Source organism: Meleagris gallopavo, chromosome 5 (genome assembly GCF_905368555.1).
Source record: "Meleagris gallopavo chromosome 5, MGAL_WU_HG_1.1, whole genome shotgun sequence".
NCBI classification, from domain to species: domain Eukaryota; kingdom Metazoa; phylum Chordata; class Aves; order Galliformes; family Phasianidae; genus Meleagris; species Meleagris gallopavo.
The window spans coordinates 49,258,179-49,282,199 of record NC_139408.1 but is presented as its reverse complement, the minus strand read 5'-3'; the positions used below and the strand labels follow the sequence as shown (position 1 = coordinate 49,282,199).

Genomic DNA, 24,021 nt, shown 5'->3' with positions numbered 1-24,021 from the left:
TATGCAGATTTCATTTATTTTCTTTGTGGCTTATAAAAATAATATTAAAAAAAAGTCTTATTCAGCAACACCAAAGAAGCCTGTGGGAGAGCCAACAATAAAACCCAGTTTTCCTGAGTGTTATTTCAGTGCTTTGAATATTAGATAACTTCCAGCATGTTTTACTTTGTTCTTTGTTAATTTTTAAGTTCAATAAAACTATAAAATTAAATCCTCTAATAAAATGCAAATGTATTTAGGGAACAGGTATGGGGCTTATCCTTGGAAAAGCAGCAAATGCAAGACTGCAGCCTTTGCAGACAGTGTAGCAATGCATCACAGAACCATAGAACAGCCTAGGTTGGAAGGGAGCTTAAAGCCCACACATTTCCAGCCCTTGCCATGGGCTGGTTGCCCCCCCACCTCAGGCTGCCCAGGGCCCCATCCAGCCTGGCCCTGGGCACCTCCAGGGATAGGGCACCCACAGCTTTCTGGGCAGCAGTGCCAGAGCCTCACTGCCCTCTGAGTAAAGAATTTCTTCTTAACATCTAACTCTTTTAGATTAAAGCCATTACCCGTTGTTCTATCACTATGAGACTGTTTAGAAAGTTGGTCCTCATCCTGCTTATAAGCTCCCTTCAAGTACTGGAAGGCCACAGTTAGGTCTCCCTGGAGCCTTCTCAAACATTATAGCATGTGGTTGGTATGGAACAGTTCTGATTTTAAAAGTTTTTGATTTTAAAATACTTGCTTCTTCAATATTTGGTTCAAATCTGAACCATATCTGAAGTTGCTCAGGTTCTGACAAAAAAAAGGAAATGATCTGCCTGGGATTAGATTGAGTATTGTGGTTGTTGGCTTTTTCTTGCCTTTGCATTTACAGTAATGTTTGAAGTAGGAGATCTCACTGAATAAATGACAGGTCCCCCTTGTTATTTATTTTAGTACCGTATATTTAAAAAAAGCAAGAAAAAAGAAAGAAAAAAATCTGTATTCATCCCTCAAACACTGGGTACAACGTCTGTTAAAAAAAAAAAAAAAAAAAAGGAGGGGATGAAGCAAAAGGGAATAATTATTTAATTATTTTAGTCTAGTTTCCTGAGGCAATGAAACATGCTGTAATGTTGTGGTTGTCCATCAATCCATTCTTAGTAATCTTGACTTATTTAAGCAATTCAATTTAAGCTAACAAAGGAATAGAGATCATAGAGATGTTAAAGTCCTAGAAAATGAATAGGCAGGTAGCAGAGATGCATCCCCTTGTAGCCTCTTTTGAAGGAAAGTACAGGAGTGTCCAGCTTCATCCTCGCGTCTGTCTAGCCTACGAGCTGGGAGGCAATGGCTGGCTGCTCAGCAAGCACATGTGTGGCAGCCACGGTCCGTGCTGCTTCTTGTCCAGGCTGTAAATCAAAGGATAGATGGATTTGGGACAGTGCGAGTGGCTAGGGGATGTGGAACAGAACAAACTTGTATGTGAATGTGCCAAGAGTAAAGGATTTGAAAATATCAGGCTTCAGCAATTTCCCCATTACTAGAACTGTTTGTTAAATACAAAAGTATACTAATCTCTTAGTTAAGAAAAGGGAAATATTTTGAACAGATCTTCTCCCAGATTAACTGAACTGGCAGAAACCAAGTCTGTAACACTTTAGCCAAAATCTGAAGCAATATGAAACTGTGATCATTTAAAATAGAAGAACGACAGGAACAAAATGTCAGTCTTCACCAGCCCTAACTGCATAACAGAATAAGAATATAGAACTGTTCAAAATTCCTGAAGAAAATATTAGCTTTATACAAGCACACAGAGACTGGTGTTAAGCAGAGCTGGAAAACTCAGTTGAGTTGGTACGAGATTACTTTTCCTATTGGTTTTGCCAAACAATTTTGGAAAGAAAAAAAAATCAGTCTGCTTGTGAAAGCTAAATAGCACAATCACCAAAGAAAAACAGAATTATTACTTCAGTTACAATGACATCAGACCATATGAAGGCCTGTGATTCCAAGCACAAGTAAAACCTTCCACTGGTCTTCACATGCTTAACATGAAGTTTATCCCTAAATCTGAATAACTGAATCCACGTTAATCAAGAGATGAGAAAGTAAAAGATTTACGTAAGAAAAACATGTTTAATATTTTGATAAAAGTGGCAATCTTAAAATTTTGGATATGTAAATAATTTTAGTAGGATATTACATGAAACAAAAGAACTGGAGAGATGTACTTAGATGGTGATAGTTTAGCAGTTCACTGAAATACCTGTTATTTTGATCGAAATATAGGTGAGGAAACATTTCAGTTGATGGAATCTGAGTTTCAACCTAAAAGGTACATCATATAGAATGTATACTAGATCAAGACAATCTTTTATGTAAGAAAAGCATTAAAGATACATTGGGTATAACTGTCACACTTTATTACACAGCATATAAAAGCCATTAAGCTGCTTTAAGGAAGCAGGTGAGTAAAGCAGCTGAAGTACACCTGAAACCAGTCACTATGCAATGAAAGGATCATGTAACTCTCTAGAAAGGATTTTGGATTGTATTACTCTGTAGATTTCTGTATTCAAGAGAAAAAAAAAGTAATGCATTGACAATAACTGCAAAATCAGAGCCGAGGAGTAAAGCAAAAAAAAAAAAAAAAAAAACAACCAGTGTAAGCACCAAAGAGGTAAGGTGGCCTGGGTGGAACCAAAGAACTTTCTAGGCTGGGCATTGGCTGAAATCCAGCTTTGAACTGAGTAAACTTCACTCTCACTGTTTGATTTCTTCTGTGTGCTGACCAGCAGCTAATGTTACACCATCTTGCATGACTGTTGACACTACAATTAATTTTTCCTTCTAATTAAGGCCATATTTTGGCCCTCCGTTTATGTTGCTGGTATAACATCTCTGCTCAGAAGGGCAAGGTCCTCTAAGTCATTGCACCAGTGCAGATACTGCAGAAACTGCAATGAAGCAAGCTGTAATTTTAACTCCTTATCTAGTTTTGAACATATACTTAATGTATCTTCATGTTCGTCAGAGAAGGTAACAAAATGGACTGAAAATTCTCTGAGAGACACAGCTCTGCAACAAAATCAAGCCTGCAGGCCCCACTTCAATCAGATGTTTGTTTAGGTCAAACTGCAAGATAAAGGACGCGAAGAACATCAGATTCAGCTTAAGGACCTCCAGTTAGATGCACTCATAGAGCTAAGCATTGTAACATCTAATTCACAGGGTGTGCTACCCAGCATAATTTAGGATGCTTAACTGGAATAAGAGCAGGTTACGCATATAGAAATTAGATTCCCATGCCAGGCAGATGCTGACCTACATAGCTGTTTGGAATATGTCCAAGAGACAACAGAAATGCAAAAAACCAAACCAAAACAACAACAACAACAAAAAAAAAACAACCAAAAAAAAAAAAAAAAAGGGCCTCGGATGAATTTTGCTACAGAAACAGCATCCTTTTTATTCCTCAAGTAAATAAATGGCTGTTCTTTACAGAAATGAGATTCTCCTTGCGGAGATGTTTCCATTGCTGAACAGTTTTAACGTGTACGTTCACTTGGTATTTATATCCCCAGAAGTGGATCAGCTCCAAGAGGAAAGTTTCAGAAGCCAGTTTGGAACACACGCGATGCAGATCCTTTTCCTGAGACACAAAGGCCTGCATGTAATGCCTCGCTCCCAATCAGGTTGTTCGGGATGTAAAAATAGCCCCCTTGCTAGATGTGCTCATCACAGAGCTTCTCGCTGTAAGGAGACAGACACTTACCAGAGACTTTACACATAGTGCATAAATGGAGAAAGGCATGCCCTCTGAATGCCACCACATCTTCTGACTTACAGGCAGCAATGTCCGTACACAGCCTGGGAACCGCAGCGAGTTTCAGGCTTTGGGATCTAACAAATGCAACAGCGCTGGTATCTGCCCATCATATGCCGTTACAGCTCAAACCCTGAGGTAACTGCATCGCTATGTAGGCCTTCTGAGCTTCTTGGAACTGATCCCTCAGTTCTTTTTATCCCACAGAGGTCTAAGCACTGAAAGGCACAGCCTTGCTCAGCCTTCAGACCAGTATCTGCTTTGTGAGGAGCTGCTCTGCTTTCCCCATTAGGCGAAACGCTTCACACAGCACCACCGTGCCGTGAATCGCACAGCCGGCCCGGCAGCCCCAGCCCGCCCGAGGGGAGCCGCAGCCACCTGCACAGCCGGCTCAGCGGGAGCCGCCCGGCGCGCACAGTGGTGAGAGAAGACGGGGCGGCTCCCAGCCCGCACCTCAGTTCTGGGCTCTTCTGAAGGCTGGGGGGGAGGGAGGAGCGGGAAGGGCTAAGCGCAGCGCCTTCTAAGCCCTTCTGGAGCCCGCGCCAGAGCAGCGCGCAGCGTTCTAGGACGTTCCATGAGGAGCGGAGCAGCGATGACGTCACCGCCGCTTGCACAACCGCCCCGAGGCCGACCCACCCCCCTCAGCGGTCACCCCCGCACGCGCACGCGCCCGACTCGCACGGCCGTAGGACCGAGCCGCCGCTTGAGCGAATAGGGAGCGCGCGCACCGCTTCACCCCTAACTCCGCACGCGCGGAGCCCGCCCTCACCCCGATGGCTGAAGTAACGGCGAACGCCCGCGCTCTGACGGCGTCCTTTCGCGGCCGATAGCTATTGGCTGAGCGAGGCTCGGCCCCGCCCCGTAGCGGCGCTCTGCCCCGCCCCCCCGCTCCCTCCCCCGTGCCTGTCAGTGAAGGTTCCCGATGGTTCTGGAAGGAGGCGGCGCCGGCTGTATATAAGGCGGGCGGGCGGCCGGGGGCGCGCACTAGTGGAGGCGCATCGCTGAGGGTAGAGAGCGTTTGCTGATTCTGTGAGGAGACCGACTGCCCCTTCCCCGCTGCTAAGGTGAGCGGCGGTGGAGCTGTAGGGGGGCCAGCGCTGACTGGGCGCTTTCGTGCGGCGTTCCGGCGGCGTCTGTGCAGTGGCGGTACTGCGGGCTGGGGGGGGGCGGGGAACCGCGTGGTGGCGGATGGTTCTTTTGCTTGCAGTTATAACGGGAGGTAGAGCGGAGTCAGGGGTGTAAAAGAGAGATGGAGTGGGGAGGTGGGGCAGTGCTGTGACCTCTGTGGTAATTTATTGCTACTGACGGGGCTGTGAGCCGAGTAACGGCATGGTGGGCAGCGCTTGGCGGGTATTTCGACCGCTGCTGGGGGAAGCGTCTCCTTGAGGGCTCTCCGTGCAGATACGCTTTCTCTCACTGGGGCGAGAGTTGAGGGCGCCGGCATGGCGGTCCGACCCAGCCGTGCAGTCAGGGCGCTGCGCGGGGTGCGGGAGCCGCGGATGGCGGCGCTGGAGGGCGGGCGGGCGGGGTGCGCGCTGCGCCCCGCTGCCGGCGGTGGGTGGAGGCGGGGGGGCGGCGGGAAGGCTCTGGCAGTTTCTAGAACCTCCGTTGCTTCCGGCGGGAGCCTGCAGGGGGCGCTGCGAGCCGGCCGTGCCGCCAGGTGACGCGTCCCGTATGGAGGCGGCTGCGCCCATAGTGTTCATCGGCGCTCGCTTCGCTGCCGGTGTAGGGCGGGATTGCCATGCTGTGGTCATTTTCCCTTCGTTCTGCACGGCTTAAAGCCGGGTTGCGGTTGAGGGTTTTTTTTTTTGTTGGAGTTGTGTTTGACCTTCCTGAAAGAAAACATCTCTGTATGACCGGGTAATGCGTTCATTCGGGGCGTACGGGCACGCAATGCGTGCTGAGTGCTGCGAGACGTGCGAGCTGGAGGTCGTTGTTCGTTGAGCAGAACGGCAGCTCGGGAGAGAGGAGCAAGTACAAATTGTACCATGAGTTGCCTATAGGATAGCGCAGTTAGCATCCGAGTATCCGGCCACGTTTTCAGTTCTATTTTTATTCCTTGTAACCTACTGTAAAAAGGTAAAAGTGCGAACTGAAGCGTACGTTAAAAGCATTTGGTTAAAACCCCATTTAGTTTTTACATTTTTCAGAACTCGGGTTGCTTTATACTGCTGCAATAATTAAATTACCTAGCTAAGATTTGAATTCAAAGTGCTTTTAAGTGAGTGCAGCAAGCTAGAGTTGTTAAGCATTGAATTTCACCTTGATTTCTTCACAGATGCCGGAAGCTGTGCAAACACAGGACCAACCAATGGAGGAGGAAGTGGAGACCTTTGCCTTCCAGGCTGAGATTGCTCAGTTGATGTCTCTGATCATCAACACTTTTTACTCTAATAAGGAAATCTTCTTGAGAGAACTGATTTCCAATTCATCAGATGTAAGTATTTGGGCTCTTAGACTGCTTCATGTTCATAGAACTGCGAAGATTTTTAGGTAGGGGATGTTAAAGCTTGCCTCTTCTTTGATAGGCTCTGGACAAGATCAGATATGAAAGCTTGACTGACCCAAGCAAGCTGGATTCTGGAAAAGACCTGAAAATTAACCTGATTCCAAACAAGCATGATCGTACTCTGACCATTGTGGATACTGGCATAGGGATGACCAAAGCTGACCTTGTCAACAATCTTGGTACTATTGCCAAGTCTGGTACCAAGGCTTTCATGGAAGCACTGCAGGCAGGGGCTGATATATCCATGATTGGTCAGTTTGGTGTTGGCTTCTACTCTGCCTACCTTGTTGCGGAGAAAGTGACGGTGATCACCAAGCACAATGACGATGAGCAGTATGCTTGGGAATCATCAGCTGGAGGATCTTTCACTGTCAGACTTGATAATGGTGAGTTTCTGCTCAGGTCAATTCTTCGAAGGTTATTAGCAAATGATTTAGATACCTGTTTGTTTACTCCATGCAGTGGAAGAAAACAGTTGTATCAAATCAGATGTTTGTAGTAGTTTGAGTAATTGTTAAGATGTGCTAGGGGAATGTCTAGAGTAAATGGTGTACAGTAATGAAGGCTATTTTAAAATTACACATGGAAATGCTTCTTAGGTTTTGCAAAATGCCAGGTGAAGAGAGTAATTACTGAAAATGTTCCTTAAAAGGAATATGTGCAAAATGCTGAGTGCAATAAGAATGTGTCATCTGTAAGTTTACTTTAGTATAGTGTGTTATTTTGCTGGGGATAAAGAAATGCTTGGTAAAGGATTATGGTGTTTAAATAAAATACTTGTGGAGTTTATCACACCTTGGTTTGCTTCTGTGTAAGTAATACCTGTACATTTCATTCCAGGTGAGCCTCTGGGCCGTGGAACAAAAGTTATCCTGCACCTCAAAGAAGACCAAACTGAATATCTGGAAGAACGGCGGATCAAGGAAATTGTGAAGAAGCATTCTCAGTTCATTGGCTACCCTATTAGGCTCTTTGTATGTACTTTGAAATACTATATATTAAAGTACAGGAATTAGAAAATGTGTTTTTTAAATACAAATAGTCAGTCTGTAAATGACATTGCTCTGCTGTTGCAGATTCTGCATGGGTGTAGTTCTTCAACTGACATGATGCTGCTAATTAATGAATTAATTTTGCAAGATGAAGCTAAAAGGAAAAATGGAGCCAAACAAGTAGCATCACAGTTTCCAAACAGTTCAAAACTTAACTGAGCTTCATGGATTCTTAGTGGAAATTAATTACAGTAGAGTACAACAACATGAACTGCCATAGAACCACTTGTATTGAAACATTGCTAAATAATGAAATGCTGTGTTTGAGTCTAGGACAAAAACTGGGCATTGTGCTCGTTTGTAGATTTAATTGCAGTCTGCTTACCTACTTAGGTTGCAGTTCATTACTCACTTTTAAGGCTGCATGTGATAAAAGTGGCATATTAAGTCCGGGTGATGTTCTCTTTCATAGGTGGAGAAGGAGCGTGATAAGGAGGTGAGTGATGATGAGGCTGAAGAAAAGGAGGAGGAAAAAGAGGAGAAGGAGGAGAAGACAGAAGATAAACCAGAGATTGAGGATGTGGGTTCTGATGAGGAAGAGGAAAAGAAGGATGGAGATAAGAAGAAGAAAAAGAAGATCAAGGAAAAGTACATTGATGAGGAGGAGCTCAACAAGACAAAGCCTATTTGGACCAGGAACCCAGATGACATCACCAATGAGGAGTATGGGGAGTTCTATAAGAGCCTAACTAATGACTGGGAGGACCATTTGGCTGTCAAAGTATGTTCTTGTTTGTCTTTTCTATAAGCACTATTTATTTTTTTTTTTTTTTGCCACTAAACCCAGTATCTAAATTGTTTTGAGTATTGTAGTAGATGCTTACTGTTAGGACTATGATGACACTGTTCAGAGTGCTTACATTGTGAGATGCTTGTGCTACAGTTGCTCTGGCAACTTGTAAAGCTTGTGTTTAATATCTTCAACAAATACATACGTTTCTGTTAATTGCAAATATAAATGCAAATGTTTTCTTAGTTGGAAAATCTAATTATAAAACTTGAAAGTGGATCTCAAATGGAAGCCTAGCTGTTGTTTTGGTTTGTAGTTCAGTTTTAAAAATGGGGGCATGGGTGCAGTTAACCTTTCCAGGCCTTCATGGTTGAAGGTGTTGCTGCACAGTTCACTGTTGTTTCACAACCAGGCAACAACTGAACAGAATTCAGATGATATTTTGGAGAACATGCTCATTTTTCTGACCAGTGTCTTGCTTACTGTATTTAATGTGGTGGTATTTTTTTTTTTTTGAAGAGTTCAGCATTACTTAAGAGAGAAATTGCAATTCTAAAAAATGGTCGTCTTTTTTTTTTTTTTACAGCACTTCTCTGTGGAAGGTCAGCTGGAATTCAGAGCTCTCCTGTTTGTCCCACGACGTGCGCCTTTTGATCTGTTTGAAAACAGAAAGAAGAAAAACAACATCAAGCTGTATGTGCGCAGAGTTTTCATCATGGACAACTGCGAGGAGCTGATCCCCGAGTACCTGAGTGAGTGCTGCAGAGCAGTATTTCTAAAAATAACTAGAGAAACTACCTAGCAGAGCTTAGGTTTAAAAGAGGAAAATGGGAATGGAGGAAGGCAGAGTCTTCGGGAGTTCAAGTATCTGGGCAGTTGGAGAAAGCACTGCTTGCTTTGTATGAAAATTCAATAGAAGTCTATTCAAAATACAGAGCAGTAAAGCTACTTCGTAGTGATTGTAAATTTTTGTTCTTTAAAACCTAGAAAGCTAATTGTCATGTTTTCCTTCCAGACTTCATGAGAGGTGTTGTAGACTCTGAGGATTTACCTCTGAATATTTCTCGTGAAATGCTGCAACAAAGCAAAATCCTTAAAGTGATACGGAAGAACTTGGTGAAGAAGTGTTTGGAACTTTTCACTGAGTTGGCTGAGGACAAGGAGAACTACAAAAAGTTCTACGAGCAGTTCTCCAAGAATATCAAGGTTTGTAGTATTCCTTCATCTTGGTTGTAAATGTATTCTCTGTTAATACCACATTCTGAGCACCCCACAGCTTAGTATTTATTTAAGGAAGCCTTTCAGTAGTTCTTTCTCTTACTTCCGTAGCTTGGTATTCATGAAGACTCCCAGAACCGCAAGAAACTCTCAGAGTTACTCAGGTATTACACTTCTGCATCTGGTGATGAAATGGTTTCTCTGAAGGACTACTGCACTCGTATGAAGGAAAACCAGAAACACGTCTACTACATTACTGGTGAGTTGGCAAGAAATGCCCTGTGAAAAGCTGTTAGGTAAGGTTGTTGGGACAAGATGCTCATTCTCTTCTACAGTTTTTAAATGAATTCTGTAATTTGCATAAAAAAAGATTGTGAAAAGTTGCAGTGCTTTGCACATGATGAGTTGTCAGTGTTCCAGTTATGTAGTTGGTTGTGATGGAGAAATTCTGGCATGTATTAGGAGATGAGGTTTTTCTGTGTTTCTGTCATACTGGGTGATTCCTATGGTATTTCTAAGATAAGTAGACATTGCCATGTAGAATGGGACTGTAGTAAGTAGCTCACAGTGTGTTAATGAGCACAGCAGGGCTTGCTAGAAAGTAATGTTACTAATAGTGCAAACTGCACTCCCAGACTCTGCAAGGTGTCCTAGGGTGCTTCCTCTTGTCTAACTTGGGCTCATTGGAGCGTTAACTGCTTTTGAGGAAGTGCATGCAATATTGGTCTGCAGTGTTATAGCTACTCTTTCAAGCATTGCCTTAGTTTTGAAATACGATGTTCATTGTCATTGCTTCCTTGAAGGTAAGGAAGAATACATTTAAAGCTGGCTTTCTGACAGAGCTAAGGGTGTAAAGTGCATTTAACGGAGCTAGTTTCTTTTTTCCCCTGTGATCCCAGAAGGGTTGGAATGCCAAACATCTTTTCAAATTAAAACATCGCTGGAAAGGCTAGAGTCTCACCAGGCTAGCAGGATCACTTTGGTGGTTTGTGATAATCTGCTTTGTCCCTAGTAAGAGCTACTGAGCATGATTGGTTTGCATAGGCTCTTTCAGAATACAGTATGTTGTAGTGCTGAGGCTCAAACAGAACTTGACATTCACACTTCCTGCAGGTGAGACAAAAGACCAGGTGGCTAACTCTGCTTTTGTGGAGCGCCTTCGCAAACATGGCCTGGAAGTGATCTACATGATTGAGCCTATTGATGAGTACTGTGTGCAACAGCTGAAGGAATTTGAAGGCAAGACTCTGGTTTCTGTAACAAAAGAGGGCTTAGAGCTTCCAGAAGATGAAGAGGAGAAAAAGAAACAGGAAGAGAAAAAAGCCAAGTTTGAAAACCTTTGCAAAATAATGAAAGATATCCTTGAGAAGAAAGTAGAAAAGGTAATTAACGTTGTTTTGTAAGTTGTGCACCTTGACCAGGCAGTGGGTTCTGGTTCATTAGAAATGTTGAAATGCTAAGCTAAAAACTTAAATTTTATGTATGATTTCCTAGGTGGTTGTGTCCAATCGCTTGGTAACTTCTCCATGCTGTATTGTAACAAGTACATATGGCTGGACTGCCAATATGGAGAGGATTATGAAAGCACAGGCATTGAGAGACAACTCCACAATGGGATACATGGCAGCAAAGAAGCACCTGGAGATCAATCCTGATCATTCCATCATCGAAACACTGAGGCAGAAGGCAGAGGCTGATAAGAATGACAAGTCTGTGAAGGATCTTGTCATATTGCTGTACGAGACAGCTCTCCTGTCCTCTGGCTTTAGTTTAGAAGATCCCCAGACACATGCCAACCGCATTTACAGAATGATCAAACTTGGCCTGGGTAAGTTGGAAATCTCTTTTGTTTCCATAAGCTCTGGGTGTGTTGATACTTGAGTGTCTTCTGAGCACATGGAGCAGTGGGGGTGGTGTAAAAACCTTCAGGCCGTAAAAAGTGCTATGGAGGCAAATAAAGGCTTTGAGTTGCAGGATAAGCATTCATGGTCCTCGTGTTTGTTGTGCAGGCATTGATGAAGATGATACTGCTGCAGAGGAGGCCAGTCCTGCAGTTACCGAGGAGATGCCACCTCTTGAAGGAGATGATGACACATCACGTATGGAGGAGGTGGATTAAAACAGTTTACAGGAACTCACGAATGTTTCCTTGGCTAATATGAATAAGTTATATTTTGTATATTATGAATGTTACCTGCCAAAAAAAAAATCTTTGACACTTTTGTCTGCATTCCCTCTTTATATTTATTTTCAAAGATGTTATACCTTTATTTTTGTTACATTGCTTTTTCAGCTGATGTGAGATACAAATGCCATTGAGGGAGCATTTTCTTTAACTCTGTACAACCCTAGACAGGCAAGTAAGGAGTAGTTATTTTTGTCTGTATTAGCTGGTTTGCAGGTGGCAGGGTTTTTGACTTATTCTTAATTGCCAGAAAAGTAACAAAGACGGTATAACATCTGGATGTTCAAGTTTTAGTGTTACACAGCTCTTCAACTCTGAATATGTCTAACATAGAGTACCTAGTAACTAGGTATCTATGAGAGCTGACACTTGGGGAAGCTTTAATCCTTTTGCTCCTAACAAGGTCTTGATGTTTAAAGTTGTTTTTTATACTGTTCAAGGATTCTGGATTGCACTCTGCCATAGAATAGAATCCACTGTAAATCTCTATTGTGACTTATGCAAATCTGCATGTACAGTTCAAACCTAGAACTGTAAGAATAAAAGTGTTAAGAATGAGTTGTCGCTGACTTGTCCGTTACTACTGGGAACAAAAGCTGCTGGTTTGAATGGGTGTTTTGGATTTCAAATGTTAGATACCCAGAGTTTATCTTGCATGTTTTGTAGTGTCACTACAAACTGATGTCACATGTTAGAACAGTAAAAGTAGAGGCTAAGACTATTTTAATCTCTTCTAAGCAGTGCTTAAAATTAGGTTGAATAGATGTCATTACCAGTACTTGTAAGGCAGAAACAGGCTCCTAAAACTGCAAGCCTTGTTCATTGTGTTGTACTGGCAGTGAATTTCACATGCAGCATTAGGCTGTCTAATAAATTGTACAGGTTTGGTACTCTCCTTGGTCTGTCTCCTCCTGCCTATTTACCTTAATATTTTTCGCATTCCATGTCAAGTTGAGTTCTGTCTGTGCCTTGGGTTTCCTAATTGACAACATGCAGCCAACGTCCTTATATTCTTCCCAGGCTACACAACCCTGCTTCCACTTCCTGTACACTTACGCCTTTCTCCTCAGTTTAAGCTGCAAGTCCTTGTTCAGCCAGGCTGGTAGCTTGCCTCCTCTGCTTGATTTCTGTTGGGGGGTGGGAGAGCTCTTGCACTTACAGAAGGATGTTCTTAAAAAGATGCCAGCTCTGTTCTCTTCCTATGCCTGCAAGGGCAGTTTGCCAGTGGATCTCATCCAGCAATTCCTTGAGCAGCTGGATCTTTGCTCTTGTGCAGTTCAGTGTCCTTACTTTGCTTTTTGCCAGCTCGCATTCCTCCAGATCACGAACTTCACCATGGTGTCATCACTTCAGGCTGCTTCCAATCTTAATGTCTCTAATGCTTTCCTCTGCATTGGTGAGCACCAGGTCCAGTAAGGTTTCACCTCGGGTTGGTCCATCTAATACCTGGACTAGGAAGTTTCCCTTAACAGACTTCAGGAATCTGGGTTGTCTGCCACCCACTGTGCTGCTATCTGAGTAGATAACTGGGATGACTGTCCATCAGGACAAGAGCCTGTGAGCTGTGACACTTCTGCAGTTGGAGCAACGCCTCGTCAATGGGCTGCTGCTGATGAGGTGTTCTGTAGCAGACCTGAACTACTGGATGCTCTGCACCAATGCCTTTGGTGAGGAGTTCCTCACGTTTGCTGCTGATGGTCTGCACTGTGAAAAGGAAGTGTCATTTATTCCTTAAGTTAATGACAGAAACATACCTTCAAAAAAAAAGTTTCCCACTTAGCCATGGTTGGTTGTGCTGTTTGTCCAAAGTTTGCAAAGCTGTTTTATTAACAGCTATATCAGTAATGGTTGGATATCTGCAGCATGTCATAGGTGAGACGTGGCTTCCATGCCTGTATTGCTTCCTCATTGCTTAATGTCCAAAATACTCCAAGTTCCAAGTATCTCAAAAGGTACTTACTGTGTCAGTGAAGGGGAGGTAAGGCAAAGATAAACGCCAAAGCATAAAACAGGCCACGCATTTCTGCTCTCCTCTGCCCAGCCTGGAAATGAGGCAAGACTCAGTCTGTGTGACTGTTTCTATTTAAGATTCAACCTTAAACAGCTTGATTAAGATGAGCTCTTCCATGGAAAGAAAATGTAGCTGAATGCGTAGGAACGAATATGTTGCTATAGTAGTGACTATGACATCAAAACAGGCACTGTCTTGGCTCCTAAAAGTCGCAAACTTAAATGTGTGTCCATCAGTAGTGAGTTGCATTTTCAACCATGGGTAATACAAACTTCAGAAGGTAAAGGTGCTTCTCCTTAGTGATCAAATGTTGGGAACTATGTTAAACGTAGATTTCAATCCAAGGTCTCACTGACATGCAATATTAATGTTGTACAAAGGGCTTAGAAGTACTTGAATTTTAAGATCACTGTGTCTTATTAGAATCTATTCTACAAGATCTTCATTTAAAAAAAATCTGATGGTCTTTTTTTAGTAAATAAAAATGTAAAATTCATAATGGAGGAAGGCTTTTCCCATCAAATCTTTAAGCTTTTACCTCTCTTGGAAATAAGGTAGAAACACTGCTTAGAGTTTATGAGTTGACATACTCTAAGCAGAAGTGCTCAACAAAATTCAGCAAGGGCAATCCCAGGCTGGATGCAGCTCTGGGCAACCTGGCCTGGCGGTTGGCAACCTGCCTGTGGCAGGGGGGTTGAAACTAGGTGATCATCGTGGTCCTTTTCAACTCAGGCCATTCAGTGATTCTATGAAAAGGTCAGATGCCAAAGTAAAAGTAGTTCTGCTTATTGGAGCTTCAGTACAGTGGAGCCAACCACTGAATAAGTGATTACAACGGAATACTTTTTCACAGCTTGGCCATACTTTCCTTGTTTAGGGATTATGTTGCTGACATTCAGGTTCTGCTGAAGTTCAGAACGTTCTCCTGTTGATGCTAGGCTTTTTGTCATCAAGTTTAAGGCATTAGGACGCTGCATTCAGAGGTACGTGACTCCTCTGCTCTCAAAGTAAACTGGTACTTGTGTTCTGGATTTTTGAACCTTGTGAAGGGCTCACATCATTGCATGCAGTAAAGCCCAGAGTTTGGTGGCAGAAGAAAAGTAGTTTTCATTGTCTTAGGAACTAACAAAAACATGAACTCTGTTGTATTCCAAGCATCATGAGAACAGGAGTAGAAAAGATACAAGAGTAAACTCTGGTGTTCCCTGATTTAGAGAGGGAACTGGATTTATGAAATAAAGTGTATTTCAAATATACTAATTGGTAGACTACAGTTATAAACACTGTTTGTATAGTTTTCATGAGTAATGATTTATCTTACAGATGAAGAGTATTTTACTTATTAGTTTACAGCTGACCTGTGATGTTCATTCACCTTCTTAATCTGTAGTTGGAGATGATACAAATTCTACAACAGAGGCTTTGGCAAATTCATCATTTTGGGCTAACTTCTATCTGTGAGTAAATCAAACTTTACTTATTTCAGATTTCCCTATTCCAGATTTCTTTAGGGTGAGAGCACCCTAAAGAGGGTGACATGAACTTCAAATATGATCAAATGTTCCTGATAGTTCATTATGAAATAATGTTTAATAGTTCTTCATTTAAAACAAACTAAACCTTACACTGAAAAGCAATTTTAGGCAAGATATATCTTTATGGTGGTCAACCGTATAAACATTGTATTTCTAAAAAAAGTTAAGGTCAAGAAAATACCTGGCAAATAAACCTCCACTGCAGTATGGCTGGTCCAAGGAGGAAGAGGTGTATCAGAGCAGCGTTCAGTGTCTTTAGCAGCAGCATGAAGATAAGACGGAGGCATGCGTTCTTTCATACCAAGGTGCAGTTCTGATGGGATGGTGAGGAAGAGGGTGGGCAGTAAGTGCTGTATGTCTTTTTTGCCCCACAGAATTCTGATTTGAACCATTCTGCCATTTAAACAGAAGCAAGCTTTTATTTATTCTGTGCTTTAAAATACAAGAGTACAACATCCAAGTGGATTTCATTTTTTTCTTACCTATTTCTGGTTGATTTTCAATATACTGCCCAGATGGTGAGAACACACCTTATTGAAAGTCATTTTATTTCAGTTCTTAGATGCTTACTGCAGTTACCCAGAAGACAGCTCACGTTACTCACACTATTCAAACTCCAATATGAATATCACTGGTGGTAAGCGTCGCAGAGGAGTTAAACTTGTAGCGGAGCAGGACGTGCTACAGGCAGTAGCTTTGGGAGATGCCATTCCTTCAGAAGATCAGCAGTTTTTTCTTACACCTGGAAAGGCAGTCCTGCCAGCTAGAGAGTCCCACAGTGATATCTATATGGCACCAGAAGATGATTTTAGAACACCAATGGAAACAATTGCTGAGGAGAAATCTGCTTTATCAACATTCTTGGTGGAACTATATGAACCATCTCAGAAATCTGGAGCTAGTACAGAGGCAGTATGGCCCCAGAGACCTGACTGCTCCTCACCCATGGATATTGAGCCATCCGAATCTTCGGCGTTTCTGGAGAACTCCATTACAGCTGCTTTACTACCAGAGTGGGACAGCAATACGTGTGAACAAATGGCAAATGTTTCCAGTTCTACCATGTACCACTGAAAAAAAAAAAAAAAAGAAAAAAGAAAAAAAACCTTCATGTCACCTAAACGAGGCGTTGCTGTATTAATAATGTCTGTAGTACTTTGTCTGGTCTTTAATGCACTGTCAAAGGTATTTATCCTAGCTTCCTTTGGGCAGTGTTGGAGGTTGTATAGTAGAATTTAGGTTTCAAAATCACAACATCCCATTTTTAATTTTTCTCCTATAAGTTGGACAAATCTGTACACAGCACCTTCGTTCCCCAGAGCTCTCAGCTGACATGAGCTATTCCAGGCACTCACTGTGGTAAGAGATGACCACATCACTCATTTACTCCCTATGTTTTCCAAGAACCAGTCCAACTAAAGATACCATGCTCCATTCCTTAAGCAAAGAAGTTATAAGGGACCTCCAGCTTTAAGTACAGCAGTGCCAGTCCTCCTAAACATCGGCCATAGAGTGCAGACAATGCCTTCTGTTCTGCTTGTGAGGAGAGTGCAAGTTATACTTCTTGATGGCACAACCAAGCAACATTTCAGCAATTCCAGGGCCAGAATGTTACGGAACAACTCTGGGAAACAAAGCCAAATGTTATAGTTATTGCACAAGGCAAATCCCTGACGGAGGGTCATGCTAGTTCAGTGAAGACATTCTTTGCAGATACTGACTTAGGCACTTAGCACTGTCAGCATGTACTGTAACATTAGTTACTGGGTGCGTCCTTGCAATCTGAAATTAGATCCAGAGCAGCAGATGGTACAGACTGCAGCATTCGTGGAATGGCATCATGAGAACTGAGTTTTCTCCTTGCTCAGTTTTCAGTGGCCTCCTGTTGCTTCATATCTTCATGCCACTTTTGCCTATGCAGGACAGGTGGATTTTGAGATCCACAGAACATCGATATGTCGAGATAGGAGCAGGGTGCATCTGTCCTGTGCTGTTGCCTGAACTCTGATGTCATCTTGAAGTCCTGTCACCTGCAGGATCCCACAGACCCCTGCCAACATGGGTGATCTCTAATTTTAAGATGAAAACCCTTCATATTTAGGCTGTTGGTAACAGCAATGACCATGAATCTAGCCTGAATGCAAACATTTCACTGGGAGCTTTTTTTATCTCTGCAGAGCATATGTATTAAGCTTAATATAATGCTAATAATTTGTTGAAGGACTACGTATATTCCTGAGGTAAACGGATTCTGGAAAGTTTGCTAAAACTGGTCATCTAGTCAGGAAAAAAAAAAAACAAAAACTAGCTACACTGCAAGAACTCCTTTGTCCTCTCTGTTTACAAAGCCCCATTCAGATATTATGCTGTCCACCATTCAGTCTAAACAGTGCTATGACCATAAAGTTGAACAGAAAAGGCGAAAGTGCAAAAAAGTGGCAAATTGATCTTTTTTTTGTTCTTCCAGTAATTTCAACATATCCCTTGATATTCAGGCATGAAATCAATTGGGAGAAGCAATTAAAACAAGCGGTATGCATTCCCAGCACAGCCAGGCATGTATTCAAGCAAAAAGAACTCCAATGTTTTTTTTTGTTGTTTTGTTTTGTTTTTTTTTAAAGCATCTTGGTTATATGCAAAAGGGTTTTAATAAGAGGAATCTACATATTCATCTGCCCATCGCCTTTTTTGCCTTCTCAGCATCCTAAGTACAAGAAGCTGAGGAAGTGACAAAGAGAACTGAGGCAGCCAAAATACCATCCTCTCTCTGCTAACCTCAAAGAGCGAAGGGGATGCGGGCACTCTTGAAGCACTACGTCTTAACAACAGCATCTGCCTACCGAAGAAATTTATGGGTTACTAGAAAGCCATATTCCAAGTCAGGCAAAATACTTCCACTCTGGTACTTGTGAACAAACTTGGAAGTAAAACAGCAATAGCTTGGCCAGCCTTCAAAAATTCCTTCTCCAAATGGAGAGGAATAGTGTGGCTTTCTGGCTTTATGTCTTTGCCGTATCTACTGTGAGATGTATCAGTGCTGTCAAGCAGTGCTAATTCATTCCCTTTGTGAGATCATTTCTCCAAGAAAATGAAGTAAGACAAAGAAGAGTAACAAGCACAACCTGTGTTGTCAAACTCCTGGTTCAGATCTTCAGCTTGTGCTGCCTCTGAAGGACAAAAGAAAACCAAGAATCTTAAAATCTTGTAGTTTGTATACAACAAAGTACCAGCAGTGGGTGAGGTCCATGGGGACTATTTTGTAGAGTAGATTGCTCCCAACTGCAAGTGAAATAGAAGCAATTTCACTACAGTGCATTCCCATTGTGTGTTTCTAAAATGTTTTATGCCTGGAAGACATGAATCTTAATGTCACAATTTCACCTGTAACAATTCTCCTGAGTCCTACCTGGTAGGGACTAACCTCTAACAGCTGTTGCTCATAGAGCATCAGCAGCTACTTGGGGCAGGCCTGTGTAGAAGGAGAGACTCTGAGCCGTGTGTGGATGAAAGGTGATGGCTATATGCACTCATTGAAGTCAGCTGGTACTACAAGCACTGACAAAGCACTTCTCAGAGCCTGCTTCAGTGGTGGGAGAGCTGTAGGAATATTCACAAGCCTCTTCCTGATAGAAGGACCTAACTGTTGGATGGCCTAGGCAGATGAGGTAAGGAGCTGGAAAAGGAGCTGCTGTGGGAGAAAAGAGGTGTATGCAGCTCAGCTGGTGGCAAGAGCAGAGTGGGAGGCTGCTGTGGGCTGCCTCCGGGGTCTGATTTGCAGGGCCTTTTTAAGCTGACAACTGGTGGTGGGGATTTGTTTTGTTAAGGCCTTTGCACACTCTGGGCTGTTTTCTGAGGGCTGTGTGACTGACATGGGGCTGCAGAAAATAAACGAGTGTGAGCAGAGGGGGAAATGGAGTGTAGCACTTCTGGCTGCTGGGCCTTGCCAGCTCAGCTGTAGATGTGTGTGCTTTGAGTATTAGGAACGTTGTGAGTAGGGTATGTGAGCTACTGTGCATTTTTTATAGGCTTCTGCTGTAGGCCTATGTGCAGTCTGCTCCAGTGAGCTTGGTCTGAGGAGGGGTCTGGAGCCCACAGCTGTGGCACTTTTGCAGTAGGGCTCACTCTCCTTTTTATGTCCCTTTTTAAGCTGTTTTCATGTGGATGGAGCTGAAGAGAGAGGCAGGTGTGAGCTGGGGCCTGGCAGCCCAGGCACATTAAGCTGCAGTGGCATGGCCTCGCTGGAGAGAAGGCAGCGGCCGAGAAGGCAGCGTCGGGTGGGGCGATATGCAGAGGGCCTGGGCGAAGGTGAGTGGGACCCCATAGGGAGGGCTGGGTGCAGGACTGGCTCTGAGCATGGCCTTGTGTTTGCTGGTCTCATGCCTTGAGTACAAACACCTTTTTGATGGTTCTGAAAACTTGTAGTGCCTTTTTTAAAGCAACTGAAATCCCCTTATGGAGTGTAAGCTTCTTCAAAAGCTGCCCAGGGAGGTGAGGGGATCACCATCACTGTGGGTGTTCCAGAACCATGGAGGTGTGGCACTGAGGGATGTGGTAAGTGGGCATGGTGGGATGGATTGGGGTTGGAATAGATAGTCTTAGTGGTCTTTTCCAACCTTAATGATTCTACGATGTGTTTTCCTTCCCTCTCACATTCTGTTAGATGCTCTGGAAAGGATGGATTCTGTTAAAAGCTTGGACTGTGTAGAAAGGCTGGCACGTAAATACATGGTAACTTTCTTCTAATTGCTGTTTCTTGTCTCCCTGTTAAATTAGAAAATAGACTGTACTGGATGCTTGGTGTAGGGAGCTGTGCTGAAGAACAGCTGATGAGGAACATCTGTGAATAAATTGATTCAAATGGTGAATAATCTAATTCACCTGCAAAGAAGCAAAAAAAAGGGAGAGAGTGAACTTTGGGGAGGGGAGAGAAAGTCATCTGCTTTCCACAATGTCTTGGCCTGCACAACCCAGTCAGTACCACAAATGTGAGAGATTTGAGAAGCTGAGCAGCTTCCTGTGATGAAAACTCTGACAAAACACAGGACTTAGGGCTCGTACAGGGCCTTCAGCCTCAACCTGAAGCTGTCTGAATTTCAGCTATGAGTGGTGCTTCTTTCCCTTCTTCCTCTGCAGCAGAAGTGCGTGGTGGAGTCAAGCACGGAGTCAGAGTCTGAATCCAGCGTGGAGGTGAGGCCCAGATTCTGAGGTGTTTCCATGCTGATGAGCTCCTCTCACCCTTTGTCTTTTGACAAGAAGAACCAAAGGAGTGGTTGCTGGAATTCCAGCTGTACAGAAATTTCAGAGAGAGAACAAGCAGCAGTTTCAGGTTATACCAAAATGGCCTCATCAGTTCTCTGTGAAGGTGTGCTTACAGCAGATCTGGGCTGTGTCTGGTGGTGGTGCTGGGCAGGGTTGCTGAATACTCATTTCAGATGAGATGGGAGAGAGCAGAGCTGTAGCAGTCGGTTGTGACTATTAATAAGTTTCTGAACTGGCTGTCAAACCAGTGTAGTTAGTATCAGTAGAAAAGAAACCAAATGCATTTTGGAGCAGAGAGCTGGCTTTTTTTTTTGTTTCACACCCCTCATACATTCCTGTCCATAATGTGTAGCTGAGCTCTGGTGAATTTGTTCTGTTAGCCTCCTATGCGTCAGAGGAACTACAAAGCACAGCAGAGTATAACTGAACTCGCTGCTGTGAGCTCTGATCTCATTGTTCGTGGTGACTTCATATAGACAAGTGTCTATCTGAGCACTTACACTGAGCATACAGAAATGCTGCGTGTAACTGACTCGTCAGATCTTACAGGTGCAATGCTGAGAGTGAGCACTGAAGATCTTATGAGCACCTTGGAAGCACTGAGCTGGCCAGGGCCATAACGGCAGCTCCTGTGCTGAGTCGTGTAGCTCAGTCTCTCGCTCTGTTGGGGATTTCAGTGTAGTGGTAGTACACCTCTTACGTCAGAGAACAAGAAGTGACCTAATTTGGAAGGAAGCTCTCTAGCCTCCAATTGACAGCTTTTCTACTCTTAGTTTATTTGTAATTTATTTTTTTGGTGGTAGGATATACAGTTACTCATTATTCTCTTCCTAGTAATGTCTGAAGTGCTAAGACTCAGCAGGACTTTCCTCCCTCTACTTTAGGCTTTTTTTTTTTTTTTTAACCAGGCCTGCAGAAGTTAGGCTGACACACATTTTTATTGTCTTTTGAGATGATGGGACAATCTGGCTTCCTCTTCTCTAGGTTTTTATCTGCTTTAATGTGATCAGTGACTCATAGGAAGATGCATTATAAGCCTATGTCAACTTCCTTCAAACAGGTCTTGCATAACCCACTTGCTGAAGGACTCAGGGAAGCAAGAGACTCCAAGGGACTGCAAGTAGGTTCATCTGTTACACAGCAGCTTTGTTCTCAGTTTACCACTCAAAAATTAAAATGGAGTGGGAATGTGTGGATCAACAGAACTTCCACAATATGCTCAAGTGTTTCTTAACCCTGCTGTACACCTCTGTATTTTTCTTCAGGCAAATAAGCATTCTCCATGTTTAGAGATCTTTGTTTTCAGTTCTTAGATCCTTACGATGGTGATTCAGAAGACACATCCACTCACTCTGATTGTAGCTTGAGTTCTCTAAACAGTATAGAAGTTGCACCGTGGATGAGCAGTGCTCCAAAAGCAATGGCTTTGGAGGATGCTGATCCTTCAGGGAATGGAGAGTCCTTCCCTCAACCTCTGGACTGGCTCTGCTCAAAAACTAAAATCAGTGATGTTCACAGCCAGAGAGTAAATGATGGTAAATCTCCCCTCAAACTTCCTAGCCAGCAGACGGATTTCTCAAGAAGCCTGCTGCAATCCTCTAAGCTGAGGAGAGACACAGAAGCACTTTCCTCCACGTGGCTGCCTGACCCTTCCTTACTGGTGGGTGTTAATCCTTCAGCCCCTGCTCATCTCCTTGCAAGTGCAGGTGATAGTTCTCCACAACCCCTGCTAGCAGATGACTGTGATGGTACCACTTCCAGACAACCACTTATTAAAAGAAAAGGGATCAGCATTTCAGAGAGCGCTGGTGAAAAACTAAGAAGAAAGAAAATCCGGGCCATTTGATTTAAGGTATGAATTAAGTAGTTGGATGAAGTGTTTCATTCTAGAAGTCAACCAGTTTCTTTTCCAGACAGCACCTGAACAAGCTTCAGATGATGATACAAAATGCACTGTGTGCTGCAGGCACTGAGATCCATCTTAAAAAGGATGGAACCAACTAAACAAGCTTCTGTGGCAATGTAAATGAGAATTAGATGATGAGCTTTTGCCAGACTCAGCTGAGATTGATGCCTGTGTGCTACTTCAGTGTCTGTGCACCAGATTCCTGTGTGCTGTGTCTGGAAACATCTGTTCAGCTTTGGAAGTATTACAAGGGTATGTTGAGGAAGGAAGGAAGAATGGCTGAATTGCAACTGATTTTACATAGCTATTGCTCTTTATTTTTCCCATCTGCTGTATGATAGGAGGGAAGTAGCTGTATGGTGAATGAGCCTCCAGGTTTGGCTATGCACTGTATTGCACTGAGCTGAATTGTGTGTATCTGAAAGCATTTTTTTTTTCCTTTTATCACAGCAAAGTTGATTTATGCTGTTAACATACTTGTCCCTACCTCTCTGAATATTGCTTTAGGTATATATTGTATGTATTGTCAGTATGCCTGCCAGTTTAGAACTTACAGTGCAAAGCTGAACCCATTAACTGGAAGTAATCTTCCTTGGCAAGAACCACGACTTATATTGCTGCAGAAGTGCTGGATGCAGATGGGAGGTCAGGCAGCAAGAATTCTCTGATTTCTCTCCTTGATGATAACCTTTCTGTATTTTCCTTTCCATATAAATGGACTATATCCACAGAAGTGTAATTGTCTGAAATATGTTGGTACCAACTAGCTGTGAAAGCATTCATTCTGCATGACTGGCACAGAATAACATACAAATTTTCTTAAAAAATACTAATAAAGGTGGAAAACCCCTTGCAAGCTAGAAGCTTAGTAGTATTTTACCATTCCACTAACCTCTGCATGGTAACTTTTCATATGTATCTCTGATCGCTTCTTGGCCCAAAGAAAAATGAAACGGGAGCCTTCAGCCACCATAAAAGCAGCTTAAGAGGAATGCCTCTTTTTTTCTGCTAGCATCCCCCACAGGAATGTTTTCGTTAAGACAGCACAGCTTCTGAATGCAGCCCAGCAGTGTTGTAAAACCAGCTTACTTAACCAAGAGCCAGTTTAAAAGTAATTCACTTGTTATCAGACATAGTAGTAGATGTCATCAGTCTTAGTGCATTAGAGACTTGTCTTTCAGTGGTCTTATTTCTATGTTTTAGTTACAGACTTAGCTGAGGGAGTCCTGTGAAGATCAGCACTATGCCTGAATGCCAGCTTATTGTTATTCTCTGGAAAGCCTGTAGATACAATTCTCTAGCTGAAAGTCACCATAATAATTCCAGGCAGTCAGGAAATCTTGGTATAGGTTTTATTTCCTGTAATACTACCAGCAAATCTGCTTGTCAGTAACCATCTAAAAATCTCATTCCATATTCCTTCAAACAAATCTAGCCCAGCAGCTTTCAAATTACCACTCCCCCTTCTTCCAATTTAACTTCACACAAAACCACCTGACAACCTAACCACATCAACTACAACATCTAGGTGAGGAATACACAGAAGAGTGACACTTATTACAGTATTGCCAATTTGTAAGCTTTTCACTCAGTGCAGAGAACCGCAACACCGCGTTCGTAGAAACTACGTGGATCTTCCTTGGTAGCGATTTCAAAATCAACCGTGAAAATCAGATCAGCACGAGTGAAGTTCAGGTAAACGGGTAATGTCACCTGGGGAGAAACACGAATACAGAAGAGTTATGCAAGGTAGCTGGAGATGAGAAAAAGTTCCTGTACCACTTAGTGGTATTTATACGATGGGAATTCAGTCAATA

The 24,021-nt window shown here is 43.0% G+C and overlaps 4 protein-coding genes and 1 long non-coding RNA gene across 6 annotated transcripts in view; 3 read left to right on the top strand and 2 right to left on the bottom strand.

The window, feature by feature from the left end:
* Positions 1-1,033: 1,033 nt before the first annotated feature.
* On the bottom strand, positions 1,034-4,577 carry LOC146544348 (uncharacterized). Of its 2 annotated transcripts, XR_014883756.1 has the most exons (3): positions 3,749-4,577; positions 2,240-2,301; positions 1,034-1,379 (listed from the first exon to the last, which is right to left on the bottom strand). It is a non-coding gene; the product is annotated as an uncharacterized LOC146544348 (long non-coding RNA). The 2 variants fall into 2 exon arrangements; XR_014883757.1 differs by lacking the exon at positions 2,240-2,301.
* A 135-nt stretch (positions 4,578-4,712) lies between these two features.
* HSP90AA1 (heat shock protein 90 alpha family class A member 1) lies at positions 4,713-12,051 on the top strand. The gene is made up of 11 exons (XM_010711927.4): positions 4,713-4,863; positions 6,078-6,236; positions 6,328-6,694; positions 7,149-7,282; positions 7,773-8,081; positions 8,677-8,842; positions 9,106-9,296; positions 9,420-9,567; positions 10,422-10,690; positions 10,803-11,136; positions 11,318-12,051. Exons 2-11 carry the CDS (start codon positions 6,078-6,080, stop codon positions 11,425-11,427), a joined length of 2,187 nt encoding a protein of 728 aa, XP_010710229.1. The 5' UTR covers positions 4,713-4,863; the 3' UTR covers positions 11,428-12,051.
* Positions 12,052-12,191: 140 nt separating this feature from the next.
* Positions 12,192-17,179, top strand: LOC146544347 (uncharacterized). The gene is made up of 2 exons (XM_085225647.1): positions 12,192-15,344; positions 15,595-17,179. Exons 1-2 carry the CDS (start codon positions 15,246-15,248, stop codon positions 16,111-16,113), a joined length of 618 nt encoding a protein of 205 aa, XP_085081773.1. The 5' UTR covers positions 12,192-15,245; the 3' UTR covers positions 16,114-17,179.
* A 161-nt stretch (positions 17,180-17,340) lies between these two features.
* Positions 17,341-23,805, top strand: LOC104911241 (uncharacterized). The gene is made up of 6 exons (XM_010711922.4): positions 17,341-18,704; positions 19,187-19,344; positions 19,700-19,767; positions 20,173-20,226; positions 21,359-21,418; positions 21,605-23,805. Exons 1-6 carry the CDS (start codon positions 18,700-18,702, stop codon positions 22,142-22,144), a joined length of 885 nt encoding a protein of 294 aa, XP_010710224.2. The 5' UTR covers positions 17,341-18,699; the 3' UTR covers positions 22,145-23,805.
* The window catches only part of DYNC1H1 (dynein cytoplasmic 1 heavy chain 1), a 43,905-nt gene continuing 43,426 nt past the window's right edge, over positions 23,543-24,021 (bottom strand). Inside the window, exon 78 of the mRNA XM_085225645.1 lies at positions 23,543-23,917. Coding sequence (XP_085081771.1) covers positions 23,789-23,917 — 129 coding nt within the window. The 3' untranslated portion in view covers positions 23,543-23,788. The remainder of the gene's footprint in view (positions 23,918-24,021) is intronic.

Excerpts from the sequence above, each read along its gene's own strand:
- HSP90AA1 (XM_010711927.4), top strand. The coding sequence starts at position 6,078 with ATGCCGGAAGCTGTGCAAACACAGGACCAACCAATGGAGGAGGAAGTG. Across the intron at positions 9,297-9,419 it reads AGTTCTCCAAGAATATCAAG|CTTGGTATTCATGAAGACTC; the intron begins GTTTGTAGTATT and ends TTACTTCCGTAG. Across the intron at positions 9,568-10,421 it reads ACACGTCTACTACATTACTG|GTGAGACAAAAGACCAGGTG; the intron begins GTGAGTTGGCAA and ends CACTTCCTGCAG.
- LOC104911241 (XM_010711922.4), top strand. Across the intron at positions 19,345-19,699 it reads TGCAGAGGGCCTGGGCGAAG|ATGCTCTGGAAAGGATGGAT; the intron begins GTGAGTGGGACC and ends ACATTCTGTTAG. Across the intron at positions 19,768-20,172 it reads GGCTGGCACGTAAATACATG|CAGAAGTGCGTGGTGGAGTC; the intron begins GTAACTTTCTTC and ends CTTCCTCTGCAG.
- LOC146544347 (XM_085225647.1), top strand. The coding sequence starts at position 15,246 with ATGGCTGGTCCAAGGAGGAAGAGGTGTATCAGAGCAGCGTTCAGTGTC. Across the intron at positions 15,345-15,594 it reads ATGCGTTCTTTCATACCAAG|TTCTTAGATGCTTACTGCAG; the intron begins GTGCAGTTCTGA and ends ATTTTATTTCAG.